We start from the raw sequence: 16,268 nt of genomic DNA, 5'->3' as shown, positions 1-16,268 counted from the left end.
ACCTCACCTCTATGTGTGTACATACTGAGGAGAATCTACCTCATTTCTATGTGTGTACATACTGAGGAGAATCTACCTCACCTCTATGTGTGTACATACTGAGGAGAATCTACCTCACCTCTATGTGTGTATATACTGAGGAGAATCTACCTCACCTCTATGTGTGTATATACTGAGGAGAATCTACCTCACCTCTATGTGTGTATATACTGAGGAGAATCTACCTTACCTCTATGTGTGTATATACTGAGGAGAATCTACCTCACCTCTATGTGTGTATATACTGAGGAGAATCTACCTCACCTCTATGTGTGTATATGCTGAGGAGAATCTACCTCACCTCTATGTGTGTATATACTGAGGAGAATCTACCTCACCTCTATGTGTGTATATATTGCAGAAAATATACTGAAAGGCTGTAAAGTACACAAGGAAGTGGGCATGGACTGCAGGGATGGAGCATGCCTTTAAGGCTAAGAATGGGCTGCAACCTTCATTCTGTGGGTAAATTTGAATAAAAAGGGGCATTACCTTTAAGGGTAAAAAGTGAGCAGAGTGGGAGGGGTGGCACATTCTGCAGAAGGACATTGGTACATGCAGTCTGAGGAGAATCTAACACTCCTCTATGTGTATACATATTATATTCCTCAGTTCCCCTGAAGTAACCACAACTTCATAAAGTTTTCTGTGCGAACAGGTAAACACCTGCACCAAATTAACTCGGGGAAGCCGGGTAGATCAGCTAGTATATACAAAAATGTGATATTGTCGTAATCGTACTGACCCATAGAATAAAGTTATGTCATTTTTTGCTGCAGTATGTGCACCGTAAAAACAAGACCCACCCAAAGATGGCGGAATGGCATTTTTTTTCCATTTCACCCTAATTAAAAAATTTTAAAAGTCTTTCAGTACATTATATGGTACACTAAATAGTACCACTGAAAAATACAACGTATCCCGCAAAAAACAAGCTCGCAGATATCTGTTGATGGATACATAAAAGAATTATTTTTTGAAAGTGGGGATGGGGAAAAACAAAAATGACAAAAGAAAGCGGGATGCATGATTAACGGGTTACAATATCCCTTCGCCATGATGCAATCAGAAAAGCACTGAACTAGGACAAGCAGTTCTATTGATCCGGTATCAGCAGATGTCATATGGCGTATACTTCTACAGAGCTGCTAGTTACGCTGGGAGCAGGGATCCCACCCACACACTGCTGCAACTAGCTTCTCAGGCCAAACATCTGCGTGTCGTCAGGACGGCAACACATCAGAAAGGAACATTCCGGCAAACGAGGAACTCTAATATAATAGTAGACACTGAAGCCCCTACTAGTAAGAGCAGAGAGAACTGAATTAGGGACATCAGTGCCTAGATAACCCGCAAGGGAGGAGAGAACGGCATGGATTGCAATCAGATACATGACAATAGAAGTTGGCGGAGTGGGAAGAAGTCAGCCATGGCCGCTGTACTATGCCAATACCGCCGCGAGACCGGAGTGGCGAGTATGAGCTCATTTATTACTTTATAAGCAGTCAGTGGGCTCTTAGCGAAATATGTAGTCCCTAGAGAACCCCTTTAATAAGGCATTGAACCAGAATTTCAACTTGTCCCGTACAGGATAGAGAATAACTTGCTGATTGGTGGGGGTCTCGGATCGGGGGTGGGGCTTTTCTTTTCACAGTGACATCACTCTGAATCGAACGCTGGCAGCACTACATTCAGTTCATCAAGGCTGGCATCGCTACATTCAGTTCATCAAGGCTGACGGAGCGGCTGCCGCTTGGTTATCTCAGCAGTCCCATTGAAAGTGAATGGAGCGGTGACCTCGCTTGCGTGACCAGTGCTTCATATAGTCTAATCCGCAGTCCGGAGGGTGCAGTGACCCAGCAGTGAGGAAGACCGGAGACACCGGACCGCCGTTCTTCAGATCGGCGAAGGTCTTAGCGTTGAGATCCCTCCATGTGTATAAAGGATAACTGGAAATTGTAGTACAACTCCTTTAACTCTAAAGCCTGTTACTAGAGGACATAGAACAGAGGAAGTCTCTTTGGGAGGTCTTGTTTCTACGGCGTACACGCTGCAGCAAAAATGGCGTGATAACTTTATTCTATGGGTCAGTACCAAATTTATATTATTTGGGGGGGGGGGGGGGGGTTGCTGCACTGCTTTATAAAAACAAAAAAAAAATCTTAATTATTTTCTGTCACCATCTTTTGACAGCCATAACTTTTCTAATGTTTGTCCACGGAGATTACATGGCTGCGTGCTTGATGTTATGCACCTGAATAATTAGAAAGGGGTTCACATACTTTTGGCCACATAGCATACATATCAATGGCATAGGTGAAAATTATTCTAACCGAAGTCTAAAACCTCCATGACTTACCCGCTCCTTGTCCACCACTAGGAAGAGTTCCACATATCTGTTCTGGGGCAGGATGGCTCGCTTCTTCTAAAAACAACAGGACAACATGGAAGACCATTAACTATAATTCTACCTTGCTATGGAGTCAAACAACGGTAGATTTGCTTGTCAGGAGTTTACGAAAATTTGGTGGCAACTGCTGTAGGAGTTGTAATGATGCTAGTTGCCATCCAGGAGATCAGCAAAGGTTAGTCACTATCAAGCATTGTCCTTAGAGAGTATCTCCCCGCTCGGCAGAGATGGTTCAGGTGCCGGCGCGGGTGACAGGTGAGTTGCAGCAGTGAGCAGGAGGGTGCGGGGGGGGGGGGGGGAGAAAGGGAGAGAGAGATCTCCCGTCCATTCCACCCCGCTCTCCTCCGCCGCTCCCTGCCCGCCGCCGGCAGCTGAACCTTTTCTCTCGAGCGGGCAGGTACTCGCTAAGGGCAATGCTCGCTCGAGCAATTGCCCTTAGCGAGTATGCTGGCTCATCACTATTGGTCACATCTCCTGTATGGGGGGTCATGACACTGGTTGACAGCCAGGAGTTTGTAGGGGATGTTTTGTACTTACCCGGCGTAGTAGCTCAGTCATACTCAGAGAGTGGTTGTGTTGACTCTGACTCCCTTCGTGACTGGATACTCCACACACCATTGGCTCCTGCTTCACATCTTCAAGACGGTAAATGAGGTGTTGAAAGTTGGAAGACGACTGCAGTGGCTCAATCCCATAGCTTCCATTACTCAGGTGTAGCAGACCTCTGGTATAGAGAGAAAAGGTCTTGGCATCAATGATATACCACGTTGATTGACCGTTGTGGCAGTGCAGCTACTGTAATGACAAAACTGAGCTGCTAGAGGCTGATCGTATAGAAAACGTGTCAAGAGAGAAGTGTTCTCTGATATGGAGCAGCCTCATTATGCTCCACTTGAGAGGCTTTGTTAAGAAGACATGGAGGGTACTTAGATGTGAGCATCCTAGTTCTCACTCTGCCTATAGAGAGGTTCTGTACCTGAATAGACAGGACACACACAACAGGGGAAGAGATGTCCCCTGTGTCGGGATAGGACAAAAAGCCTGTGTGAGGCAGGACACGAAAGGGCAGGAGATGCACCCTTAGTAAGTGATTTATAGTAAGTGATGTATGGACTATGCTGCTGTGAGGTTTTGAGGTGCTAGACCTAATGTTAGTACAGGTAATACTATATATATAGTAAGAGGCAAGACGGCCAGGATTTGTTTTGGTTCCTGTGCACTTCTTGATGTCAAGTGCTGTGAGAAATATCTGTGCTATAGCAATAAATCTGGTAGAAGAAATTATCTGGTATTGGACTTAGTTCCCGAGAGTGTGCCAAACGTCTTATGATGAAAGGTGGTGATCCAAAGTGAGTGACTAATCAGCTCCCTGATGTCACACCATTTAAAGGTGTGTGAGACACCTGATGAGAGACAGAAGAGGGAACCGCAGAGGGTTGAGATACCGGCAGGCATTTTACAGAATGGAATATGGCATAAAGGGACCCCATCATCAAACTTGTATCGCCTATTCTACGGATAGGTGATAAAAGTCAAATTTGGGAATACCCCTTCAAATGGGCCTTATTTATCAGACCGGTCTAAAAGAAAAACGGTCTTTCTTGCTCATAGCAACCTTGCTGCTCAGAAAAGTTTCTCCTACGACTGAATGGGCCTTATATGATCGGTCATTGAGCCCACTTTTCCGTTGTCCAAATATTACCATAATTTTCTAACTACCAAATGCATACTGTACTGCTCTCTGATTGTCCAGCACTGATCACGTGAGCAGTGCTAGCCAATCAGGCAGCAGATATAGTACATCGGTAATCTAAAACAACCAATGTACTGTGTGGATTAGGTAGTCAGAAGATAGCAGCAGCCGCCATCTTGGATGTCAGAAAATGGGACCCAGAACTGGCAAATCAAAGGGAAAACCGCAAAGATAAAAGACGTAATATTACTACCAGAATGTTGTCCCAGGACTGGAGGGCGGCTCCAATTAGATATGCCTCCACATCGCAGTTATATGACCTTTATCTTGGCATTGATATGTTCATGATTGTTTGCAGTTATTGGTCTGATTACTTCTTGCTTCATACGGTTTGGTTATTTTGATATAAAGTAAAAAATAGAGAAAAATCTCTGTTGTGGGCAATTTGCCTAAAAAGCAAGGACCTCACCCAAATTCTGGGTATTTTACTGCAGGAAAACTCCACCCTTGTGCATGAGTTTAGTACATGTCACTGAGAATACAGGGATACATTGCTACATTATGGCACACGGTCCAGTCCAGTCATCTGAGTTACAGGTATAGGGTAGCAGCTTTTAAATAAAGGGGTGCAGACTAAAAATGTGAAAAATGTGAAGAAGAGAAAAAAAAAAAAAAAAAAAAAAAAAAAAAAATCACATTTGAAATATGTTATACAGCTCAGGAGGTGCTCACTGCAGGAAGTGATGGATGGGTCCTTCACAATGATAACCTGCGATGGACCTGGTCCCCTGTGGTGCGGGGACCTACAATGCAGCCCTCGTTACCCCAGTGCCTCCATTCTCTGATGGTCCATGGGTTGGACCTCCACTAGATAGAATGCTATGGCACGTCCTAGCTCTACACCGCAACATTCTAAGGGCTTATTCACACTAACGTATTTGCACTGCTTATTATGTGAGCAAAATTGCGCACGCAATGAAAACAGCCCATTGATTTCAGTGGGTTCATTCACATGAACGGATTTTGATCGCGTATTTGGTTCACGTAAAAAAAAAAAAAGCAGCATGTCCTATTTTCATGCGTATTATACACTAAAATGGCACATATTAAACTAATTAAACTTATTCCCCACTGAAATCAATGGGATCATGCTTGCGGTTTTTTTGTGCGCATGCAAATAAGCAGGGTATTCAATCGCAAAAAATACACGTGTGCAAAAACGCAATGTCCATCGCGCAAATATGCAACGCGAATGCGTGCATAATTACACTTACGGTCGTGTGAAGCCGTTCTAAGACTGAAAGACCTCTTTAAGACACATAAAAAATAGAACTGAGGGAAAAGAGCGCCTTCCTTCATCCGCCTACTTGAAAACGCTTATTGATGCATCAGCAAAAAAAATGACCTATTGTATAAATTGGGTGTTTATTTTTAAACATTCTTTACAAAATTTTTGGTGATTTTCTAAAATGTTTTTGATGGCACAATCAATCTATGTTTAAAAAAAACCCAAAAACTAAAATCCTAAAATCGCAATAACCACTAACGGCCCCTTTACATGAGACAACTTGTCAGATACAGATGCCCATCAGGTCGTCCCAGCGATGATCGTTCCTGAGCTTTTACACAGGAGCGATCATTGCTTAGTGAATGGAGGCGGAGAGGGGCAGGGATCGTTCCACCCGCCCGCCTCCATTCACAGTAAACAGGCAGTCATTTGTGGATGAAGGACCTGCCTGTTTACACGGTCTGATCAAGGCTCGGTGAATTGTTGTTGTTCAGTCTGTATATGCATTTACATTGAACAGATTTTCACTGGATTGCAGGAATCCAAACGATTATTGGCCCGTGTAAAAGGGCCTAAAAGACTAATAATAGCCTGACCCTTCCTAGAGAAAGTCATCTTATTATCATCACATGTAGGATTACAATGGAAGGTGACACCTAGATATAGATAACACAGGGTCAGCCGCTTACAATAAGTGATGGTCACAGCTCACTTCCTCCCCCTCCCTGCACAATGACCTTTGCACAGGTCATAGAGCATGCACTCTCCCATAGAAGTCATTGGGTCACTTCTGATCATTCTGTCTATAGTTCATGAGGCTGCCATAAAGCATATCTTGAATTGACGTTAAAGGGAAACTCCAGCAAAACCACAAATTTTTGATCATTGCACTTCGCCATTCAGTGAAGCCTCCTGGTCGAATACTTCCAGTATTAGACCACATCTTGATTTTTTAGATATTCCCCTGCTTCCTCTAAGTTGTGCTAGAGTCAACATCAGAACAGTATCACATGGCCAGTAGGAGCCAGTATAATCTCTGTCTGCTGGGAGGACAACGTGAAAAATTAGTGCCCTCTATATTTACTTAAATAAGCTAAAGACCATATGTATATAGTCAGAAAGAATGAACTCCCATCTCCTTCATTATCACTGTGTGACAGGAGCCTCTAATCATCAGCAGTAATGAAGAAAGAGGTTTCAGTTTTCCCTGTGAAGAGCCTGTGTGGTACAATCCAGGCAATTTCGACCTCATGTCCACGGGGTTAAAATCCGCAGCGTTTTTCCCACAAGCGGATCCGCGCCCCATAGGGATTGGTAGTTAAGTTACCTGCGGATGTCATTTTTACCTTCAGGCGCGGATCCGCATGCGGGAAAAAAACCAGACATGCTCCATTTTAGTGCGGGTCTCCCGCGGGCTTCTATTGAAGCCTATGGAAGCCGTCCGGATCCGCGGAACACCCGTACCTGAATTAAAACTCACCTGTACGGACGCTGCAGGTCTCTCTTCCTTCCCGGCCGGATCTTCTTTCTTCGGCCCGGCGGATGTGCCCGGCGCTTACGAGCACATCCGCCGGGGCAAAGAAAGAAGATCCGGCCGGGAAGGAAGGAAGATCCGCATCGTCCGGAGAGGTGGGTTTATTCTGATTTTTAGGCCTCATGTCCGCAGGGCAGGAGGGACCCGCTATGGATTCTACATGGAGAATCCGCGGCAGGCCTGATTTTTCCCGTGGACATGAGGCCTTCATCTTACAGGAATTCTGGTAACTGAAATTGCAACTTCTTGAGCAAACAAAGAGACAAGTAATTCACAGGTGGTCACAATGAGATCACATGACCCTTCAAAAGAGAAGGGGTTCACAAACATTTACATAGAAAAGAATAACTAAACAAGTCAGTCAGTCTCTCTCTCATTATATATATATATATATATATATATATATATATATATATATATATATATATATATATATATACACACATACATACATATATACACACACATATACATACATTATATATATATACACACACATACACAAAATATAGGGATATTACATAGTGAATTAGAAAACATTTTTCACTGGAGTTGCCCTTTAACAGCAGCTCAAGCAAGATGGCTGCCCCCGTAGTTATGCACAGAAAGTAAAATTAAAAAAAATCTCAAAAATCAGAAAACAAAAATAGATGAGAAAACTTTAAAATTTTCCACTATATGGGTTTAACCCCTTGAGTGGCGGGTTTCCTACCACCCTGTCGTGCCCACCAGGGCAGGTTTTTTAAAATGGTCTAATCATTGAATTTCAACTAATTTTGCAGTTGCGTCTCAAGAGCCATAACTTTTTCATTTTTCCATTGACATGGCCATATAAGGGCTTGTTTTTTGCGGGACAAGTTGTGATTTTTTTTTTAACGGGGGAGGAAAAAAAAATGGGGGAAAAAAGGGGCCATGTCATTAAGGGGTTAAATAATGTATTAACTTCCTTCTCTGGGTTATTACGACGCATGGATACCACATGTGTGATTGTATTTTTGATTTTTTACAAAGTAAAGGGAGACAAGTGTTTTTATTATTTTTTTTATAATTTTTTAACTTTTTTTTTTTTTAAATTTTAAGTCCCTTTAGGGGACTTCCACAGGGACCCATCAGGACCCCCTGATCACATTCCAGGGGTCCGATAGTGACAGCCCTTTACATGCTGCAGTGACAGCCCTTTACATGCTGCAGTCACATAGACTGCAGCATGTAAAGGGTTAACACAGCAGAGATCGGAGGTTTTCTCTGATCTCTGCTGTAAGAGCTGGTACCTAGCTGTCCTCTGACAGCCAAGCAGCAAGCTCTCCCTGCCACAGAGACCATCGGCTTGCTTCTGACAAGCCGATGGTCTCTATGGCAACCTGTAAACAAAGCAGGAGATTGCCGGCATATCGGCAATATCTTCTGCTGGTTTTTCAAAGCCCTTGCTTTGTTCTATGTGGGTCTGTGCAGGCAGAGCACAATGTCACAGCTTGTGGCATTGTGCTCTGCAGCTCCCATAGTGATACATAGCCCGGTAATCTTCCGGGCTATGTTGCTATGAGCAGTGGAGCTCGTCCCGGAAAATTTCCGGGCGTGCCACTCAAGGGGTTAATTAGTAAAAAAATATAGAGGATACATTCCCTGTAAACAGCTCCTGCCCTATAACAGCCATGTACAATTAAGAAGATCGTTACCTTAGACCGGAGCAAGTGCTGACGGCTACTCGGGACTCTGGATATCCTTCTGCGTAGCCCTGATAATGGCACAGGTCCTGAGGGCATATAAAGGAGTAGAATAAGATGACTGCAGAACAGATGCAATGTACAGGCGGTGGGCAAAAATATGGAAACGCCATATGACATGCATGGGATTTTAATCATTAGTACTGAGCTGCCCTTTTGACCCCTGCTTGGCTGAGAGATTTCGCACCAAATTTGTGTTTACTTCACCTCTTCCCCTGCTCTGGTTGGTTTTCTGAGCCAGCTGGTAACAGCTGAGTGGCTCAATCCCCTGACCAATAGAACCTTGCTGCTCAGGCAGATGTTCACTTTTGCCCGGTAGCATCGGTGTCATTTTACCTCCACTTAAAAATCGGTCTCTTCATGTCTTATTAAAATACGATTTATAATCCCATGTAACTTAAGCCATGCATTTCGTACGGTGTATCCATATTTTTGTCCACCCTCTGTACATCATCCATTCATGATATCACAACAGAAAAATGAAATCGTAACAGACACATTTAAGGAGGCCAGTGAGAACAACTCAAGGGGTAGTCCAATTGAGAAAATCCATTTTCATACACCCTATTAAAGAGATTCTTTGTTTCGGTAAAAAAAGTCTTGCCCCGGAGGCGGGGCTTATATTACCTGCACTTGTTCTTTTCTGCCATCCATCCAATCTGACGGTTTTGGGTCCCATTTTTGACCATCGTAGTCTTCAGACTACCTAATCACCTAGTGCATTGGAAGTACTAGACTACCAATGCACTATATCAGCTTTCTGATTGGTCGGCACTGCTCTCATGATCAGCACTGGACATGCAAAAAGCAGTGCACAGTTGACATTAACTATGTAGAAAACTGCAGCGGCCATCATGGACAGCCAATAACTGGGACTGGAACCAGCAGATTGGGCGAACATTAGAGACGAACAAGTGTAGGTAACATACACCCTCCCTCTCCAGTCCCGGAACAGAATTGTGTTCCAAAACCAGAAGGCCAATTTAGTGAACTTTCAGTTAATAGAGGGACGGTCCTCTGTTCAAGACCCTCAACTCCTGGCCTCATCTCATCGCTTGGAGGGCAGTTACGAAGACAGCCTCTCGCTCCGGGGGACCTGTCCTGCATTCCTCATACAATGCATTGATTTGAACAGACACTGTGTAATGCTTAAAATGCAACTACATTATTTTTAAAGCTCTTGAACTGTTATAGTGAGACATCAGAAGTTATGATTGGCGAGGGTCCAGGTGCTGGGACCCCCAGGATTACTAAAATGAATAGGCAGAAGTGCGTTCGGCTGCCATTGCGAGTGCTGTACGGACACTACAGACTTTCTTTAAATCCTATACACAGCTTTGATCAGTTACAATAACAGCCGGACGGGCAGAAAGCTCAATTAAGCGCCTTTGCCGATTCACTTTAGCAATCCGCGAGTGTCTCAGCAACCCCGGCCCCCACCAATCAACATATCCGACACATCACTATGACATGTCAAAAGTTTTTAAAAAGTTTAGTTACACCTTACTCTCCCCTGTGGTGCTGCAGAAAGGAAACTGAATACTTATTACTAGGTTCCCCCCAGATTACAATTGATTTTGGGGATCCCAAAAACCAAGTTAAAGGGGTTTTCCAAAATCAATATTTATCACCTATCTATAGGAGAAAGTAATAAATTTCTGATTGCTAGGAATCCCACAATTCCTAGAATGGTGCCCGAGTCCCCTACTAAATACTTCGTTCAGCGCCAAAGACACTAAATGGAACGGCAGAGCGCAAACCCGACCACCACTATTTGTTGATCGCACTGAAAATGTACCGTATATACTGAATAATTAGCCAACCTGAGTATAAGCAGAATCAATAGGTTTTACCACAAAAAAACTGGAAAAACGTATTGACTCGAGTAGAAGCCTAGCTATACTTGAGTATATACTAGGTTAAAGAAAAAAACCCGCAATACTCACCTCCTAGTCGGCATTTGTGACCCCGACGCGATGGTTTCCCTGGCGGTGCGGCAAGCTGCTTGAGAATTCCCCCCGCTCGGCTTTGAATTCCCCTGCCATCAGTGCTGTGTAAGTAAGCGCTGTGACTGGATCGAGGGCCAGCCAATCACAGCTGGTGCTCGATAAACCAGTCACAGCCAATCAGTGATGTCATTCACTGAATGGCTGTGAACAATCAAAGCCGAGCAGAGAGAGGACAGCGGGGAGAATTCTCAAGCAGCTTCCCGCACTGCCAGGAAGACCATCACACCGGGGGCACAGACGTTGGCTGGGAGGTGAAAGAAACCACCAGGAGGCAGAATACTCATACTCTTCATAGGAAAAAAGTTCCAAAAGTGGGACCCCCATCAGTCCCTATAAACTCACCCTGGCACTGGTGAGAGATTTCTGCTACTGATCAAGGTGTTATCCATCTCAATAACAGATCACTAGGACTAGAGTCCCATTCCCAGTGTTAAAGGGGTTTTCTTTCATTCATAAAATCCGTGATGGTCTAAAAATCACTGGGTTCTCCCATTTGATCTCCTCCCGTGTATCTATGACAGATCAGCAGATCATGTAGTAACAGCAAAAAAATCAGTGAGCAGCAACCTTTCTCAAGTGAGAGAAAGACCCCTGCGTGGGTTGAAACGTTGTGTTTTGATGGAGTAAATAAAGAAGCACCAACTGGGTGCAATTTTAAGGAAGACGCTCAGGTTGCTGCTCACTGATTTTTTTGCTGTTACTACATGGACGATTTGGAATCACAGGAGTCTGATTCCCTCGCTGGTGAAGCTTTGCAACATTGATCGCAGGAACCTCCCACTAATGTGGTAACGTGGTAGTGCCGCTGTGACTTTTTTTGTTTTGCTAGATCAGCAGATCATTCCAACGGGACTTCCCTTTTACTGAATCACAGTTCAGTGGAAGTAGTAATCATAAGTCAGCCAACTGCTGATGGGAAATCTTCTCTGACAACAGGATGTATGTGCGGCACACCATGTCCTATAGCATAAAACCGCTGACAGACTGAGGATGTACGGGGCAGCGAAATAACCCGTCCAGTCTGGAAAGAAGCATAGGTCAAGCGATGGGTAACCACCGAGTACAAATCCTACATGCATCTCATAACTTCGTGCTGAACTGATCATCAAGGATGGGTTGATAGAAAATAACCGACCCAAATAAGGGTAAGGTTTTGGATGTGCGCCTAAACGAGTGCAGAGTTGCATTGTGACCCGCAGACGTAACTTGAAGCTTTTGGGCCCCAATGCAAAACCTGTAACGGGGCCCCCAACTATAATGTTTAATTTATAGTACTGGGCTCCTTATATGGAGAAGAGAGGCCTTATGGGCCCTGTAAAGCTCCTGGGGCATCCCCTGCATCCTCTCTAGTTATTCGAGTGGTGACATGGCAAATACAGTTTATATATGTGGTTACTTTCATGTTATTTCATGACAGGGATACTATAATCATGAAACATCCCCTGCATGTCACAGAAGACTTTTCTAGCATAGCGTTCAATGGAATTTGCTCACGTATGCATCTCATTTGCAACATGTTAGTGACTTTTCATTTTTTAAGTGTCAATTGGAAGATCACAAAACCTAAATTGTGCTGGATTTGTAACAAACTTGCACCCTAGAGTTGTATTCACACAGGAGATTTCCCCGTGCGACTTCTGTATGTTAGGCCGCCTGCACATGGGCGGAAATCCCGCGGGATTTCCGCCACTGAAAGTTTGCATAGGAGTGCATTACAATCCGCACTCCTATGCAGACGGCCGCGGTTTGGCCGCGCGAAATCTCGCGCGGCAAACAAACCGCGGCATGTCCTATTTTTGTGCGGGGGTCGCACTCACCCGGCCGCCGGCTGCGCGGCAGCCGGCACATGAAAGAGCTGGGGCCGCCAGGTGTGGGAGAGTACGCGCTCGTCCCTGCAGGCTCTCGGGTCGGGTCCCGCGGCGAGAATTCTCGCTGCCGGATCCGACCCGCTCATCTGCAGGCGGCCATACTGAGATGAACAGAACTCGCATGGTAAAAGAGCCTATTCCTTTGAACGGATTAACGGTGGTTTCAGGTCTGTGTTGGCCCCTCCAGTCGGACGTTCCAAAGCCAATCCGGCTCAAAATACCGGAATAAAAAGCTCTGTATGCAGCACTTTTTTTCCATCTGCTAGCCGGGCAACAGAACCGAAACCGAACGAACCGCATTATAGTCAATGAGGTCCATTCAGCGCTGTTCAGTTCCGTCCTGAGCCGATCAGCCACGAGGATTCCCCTTTCCTACTCCCCGAATGGAGCAGTAACAAGGAACCCCTGCTGCAGATATGAAACCATCTACCTTACAGGACAGATTTTCGTCTCGGACCAATTGCCCAAGTTGGAAAAATTGCTGTATCCTATTTTTGGGCAATTCTTTTTCAAGAATCGTCCATTATTTTCTATGGGGGCATTAAAAACCATGCAAATCAATTTCATGCCACGTCATTTGCATGTGGTCTTCATGCAAGTGCGATGCCTTCTTAGTGCAGGTTACTTTGGCGAGCACATGAAAAAAAAAAAAAGAACAAGGTAGTGCAACGTTAAGAAAAATATGGAATAAAAATATGTTTTTCACATGCGTCAAGTGAAGAAGTCCCATAGAAAATGGTCAATTTTTTATGCGTGACTTCAATGCAAAATCAAGTCACAAACACATACACGCTTTCGTCGCACATGACCAAGTAGCCCTAGCCTAAGGCGAGCGTTGCCAGGCCAAGGCTGACAGCAGGCTTGCTCCAGGTGGGATTGATGCTACTGTATCTCTGAGTTGTTCCAGTTTTTGTGGGACGGTCCCGTGAAATGGGTTACAAAGTGGGCAGGGCTTACACTGATGTGCATAAAACTCCTAGGGATGGACCATATGTAATATCCTAGAAAGTACTTCCCTTTTAGCCTACAAGTATGATCGGCGCTACTTCAACTGGCAAACTGAGATACAAAGGCGAAATGTTATAAATACCCACCTGTTGGTGCAGCGGGCTCGCCAGTCTGCTCCCATTTTCTAAGTAGGTATATACGGTAAAATCTTTGGCTAATAAATCTCTGTAGAAAAATAAAAAAAAATAAAAAATATTAACCCCTTAAACTTTTTTTTTTTTTTTTTATAAATAAAGTGGTTTAATTATGCAGCACAAAACGCTTACGGTATGTTATAAGATGGCTTGTTTTACATTTATTACGTATCTAAACAGCTTTATTTGTAAGACTACAATGACTACTGCTCAAAATACTGTATATTTTATGTTGGAGCTCTGTGTTTAGCTTTAATAAGGTGTTTAAAAAATCAAGAAATAAAAAATGTGCATAATGCCAAAATAATAATCTCCATTGTTCAATACATAGAAATACTTAAAAAAGGAAAAAGTTAGGCAAAAACAGAGCCCCAACCTGGGATCCAAATCAACGTTAGCGCAGAATAACAATACAAGGCTGGCAATACCTTGTATAAAAAAAACATACAATGAACCACCAATATGGCCACAAAAATCTTAAATCAGAAAGTAGTACTGGGAGCAGAAAAACATGGAATAAGGTCAGGTTCACATCTGCATTCAGACCTCTGGTCGGAGATTCCATCGTAGATCCGACAAATAAGACCGGAAGAAAAAGCGATGCATGCAACGCTTTTTCGTCCGGCTAAAAGCAAGGCAGCGAGCGGAAAGCAAACGGAATCTATTATAGTCAATGGAGATGGTTGGTTCCATCCTAAGATGGAGCCATTCGGCTAGGGGATTCCCCTTTCCTGCTTCCTAATGGAGCAGGAAGGGGGAACCCCCAACAAAGGTATGAAACCACCCTAAATAACACTACATTAAAGCATGTGCCAGTATGAGTAAACAGATTACTAATGGTCATAGGCGGAGTCAGATGTGTAAAACAAATCATTACCAATGCAACATACATTAGTTCAGGGTGAATTTAAATATTAGGTTGTGACATCATACGACCACCCCCAGAAGAAGGCGGGTCAAAAAGAAACATGCGCCAGGGCAGATACCATCCCGGCTCTCCTATAGTTTTCATATTTTAGGCTGAGTTCATAACGGGGTTTCATTTCCCTTTTTTTGTTCAGCCCTAAAAAGCAGAAAGAAGGAAAAGAGGATCCTGTGAAATCCCCATTGATTTCAGAGTTACTTATTTTCTTTCAGCTTGCTTCTGTTGCGTCTGGTTTCTGTTTGTTAAGGGAAAGAAAAGATTGAGGTGCAAGACTTTTTTTTACAACCAAATCTATGAAAACCGTAGTGAATGGAGCATTTTTAAGGGTGAAAGCCCTCACTGACTGACTCACTGACTGACTGGCCACTAATTCTCTAACTTCTCAATGTCGTACAAACATGAAATTTGGCATGAGCATTCTTTAGGTCCTAAATAGTAAAAGTAAAAGGGTCACAACTCGATTATTCAATGCTATATGCAAAAGTAATGGCACCCCTATGTAATGTACCTAAGCTAATTCTTTAACTTCCCGGTGTCGTACAAACATGAAATTTAGCATGACCATTCTATAGGTTCTAAATGGGAAAAGCAAAGGGGTCACAACGTGATTGCTAATTGCAAAAGTAAGTGCACCCCTATGTAATGTAACTTTCTGAAGTCGTACAAGCGTGAAATTTGGCACAAGCATTCTTTAGGTCCTACATAGAAAAAGTAAGGTCCTAAATAGGAAACGTAAGGGGGGGGGGGGGGGGGGTCACAACTCGATTATTCAATGCTAATTGCAAAATTAAGTGCACCCCTATGTAATGTAAATTCCCGATGTTGTACCAGCATGAAATTTGGTGGAAGCATTCTTTATGTCATAAATGCGCAGAGTGGGAGGGTTGGCACATTCTGCAAAGAGACATTGGTGCATGCAGCCTGAGAAGAATCTAACGCTCCTCTATATGTATACATATTTTATTCCTCGGTTACTCTAAAGTAACCTTGCCTTCATAAACTTTTCCGTGTGAACAACACATAAACAGCTGTATCAAATTAACTTGGGCGAAGCCAGGTATATCAGCTAGTTAGCTATAAAGATCAATCCCGTGACAATTATGTGATAGCATAAAGATAGTTGCACATTCCAGATTGGGTCAATAGAACACCAGGAGAGGCAGCGATTGTGCACACACTGACTGCAGGTCTGACAGCTGTGTGAGTGCAGAGCCTGTAAAGACACACGCTTCCCAAAAGCTAAGAAGATGTCCTAACATCCTAGTTACTAGAGAAGCCGAATGTCTAACAACAGGCAGCGGAATTTTTTTTTTCTTTTAAAGAAAGTATTTTACAAGGTGGATGAGAAACACCGAGGCTACTAGATGATCATACATTATTCCTTGTAGCCCTCCTTGCATCAGGGTATGTTCCTTGGAATAGGACATATGTGGTACTTGTGTCCTTTAGAGATTAGGGCATCTGAAACATATTCCTAACAGGTACCTCTGAGTTTTCCTATAACTTGCGGCATGTTTTTTTTTTTTTAAACTCGTTTTATTGACAAATAATCAATTTGCGATAACAAGAACTTCTGCAGTACAAAGTCATACATAGGTTTCAAAGATATAACAGTCACGGGTTTTCAATAAGTACA

At 43.6% G+C, this 16,268-nt stretch overlaps 1 protein-coding gene across 1 annotated transcript in view; it reads right to left on the bottom strand.

Moving 5' to 3' along the window:
• The window catches only part of ADAM9 (ADAM metallopeptidase domain 9), a 123,489-nt gene that overhangs the window by 37,863 nt on the left and 69,358 nt on the right, over positions 1–16,268 (bottom strand). Inside the window, exons 4-7 of the mRNA XM_066593380.1 lie at positions 13,660–13,738; positions 8,641–8,717; positions 2,987–3,173; positions 2,399–2,464 (exon numbers count right to left, since the gene is read on the bottom strand). Of these exons, the coding sequence (XP_066449477.1) occupies positions 2,399–2,464; positions 2,987–3,173; positions 8,641–8,717; positions 13,660–13,738 (409 nt within the window). The remainder of the gene's footprint in view (positions 1–2,398; positions 2,465–2,986; positions 3,174–8,640; positions 8,718–13,659; positions 13,739–16,268) is intronic.

Source organism: Eleutherodactylus coqui, chromosome 2, assembly GCF_035609145.1.
Source record: "Eleutherodactylus coqui strain aEleCoq1 chromosome 2, aEleCoq1.hap1, whole genome shotgun sequence".
NCBI classification, from domain to species: Eukaryota; Metazoa; Chordata; class Amphibia; order Anura; family Eleutherodactylidae; genus Eleutherodactylus; species Eleutherodactylus coqui.
The sequence above is the reverse complement of the archived record's forward strand: the minus strand, read 5'-3'. Positions and strand labels throughout refer to the sequence as shown.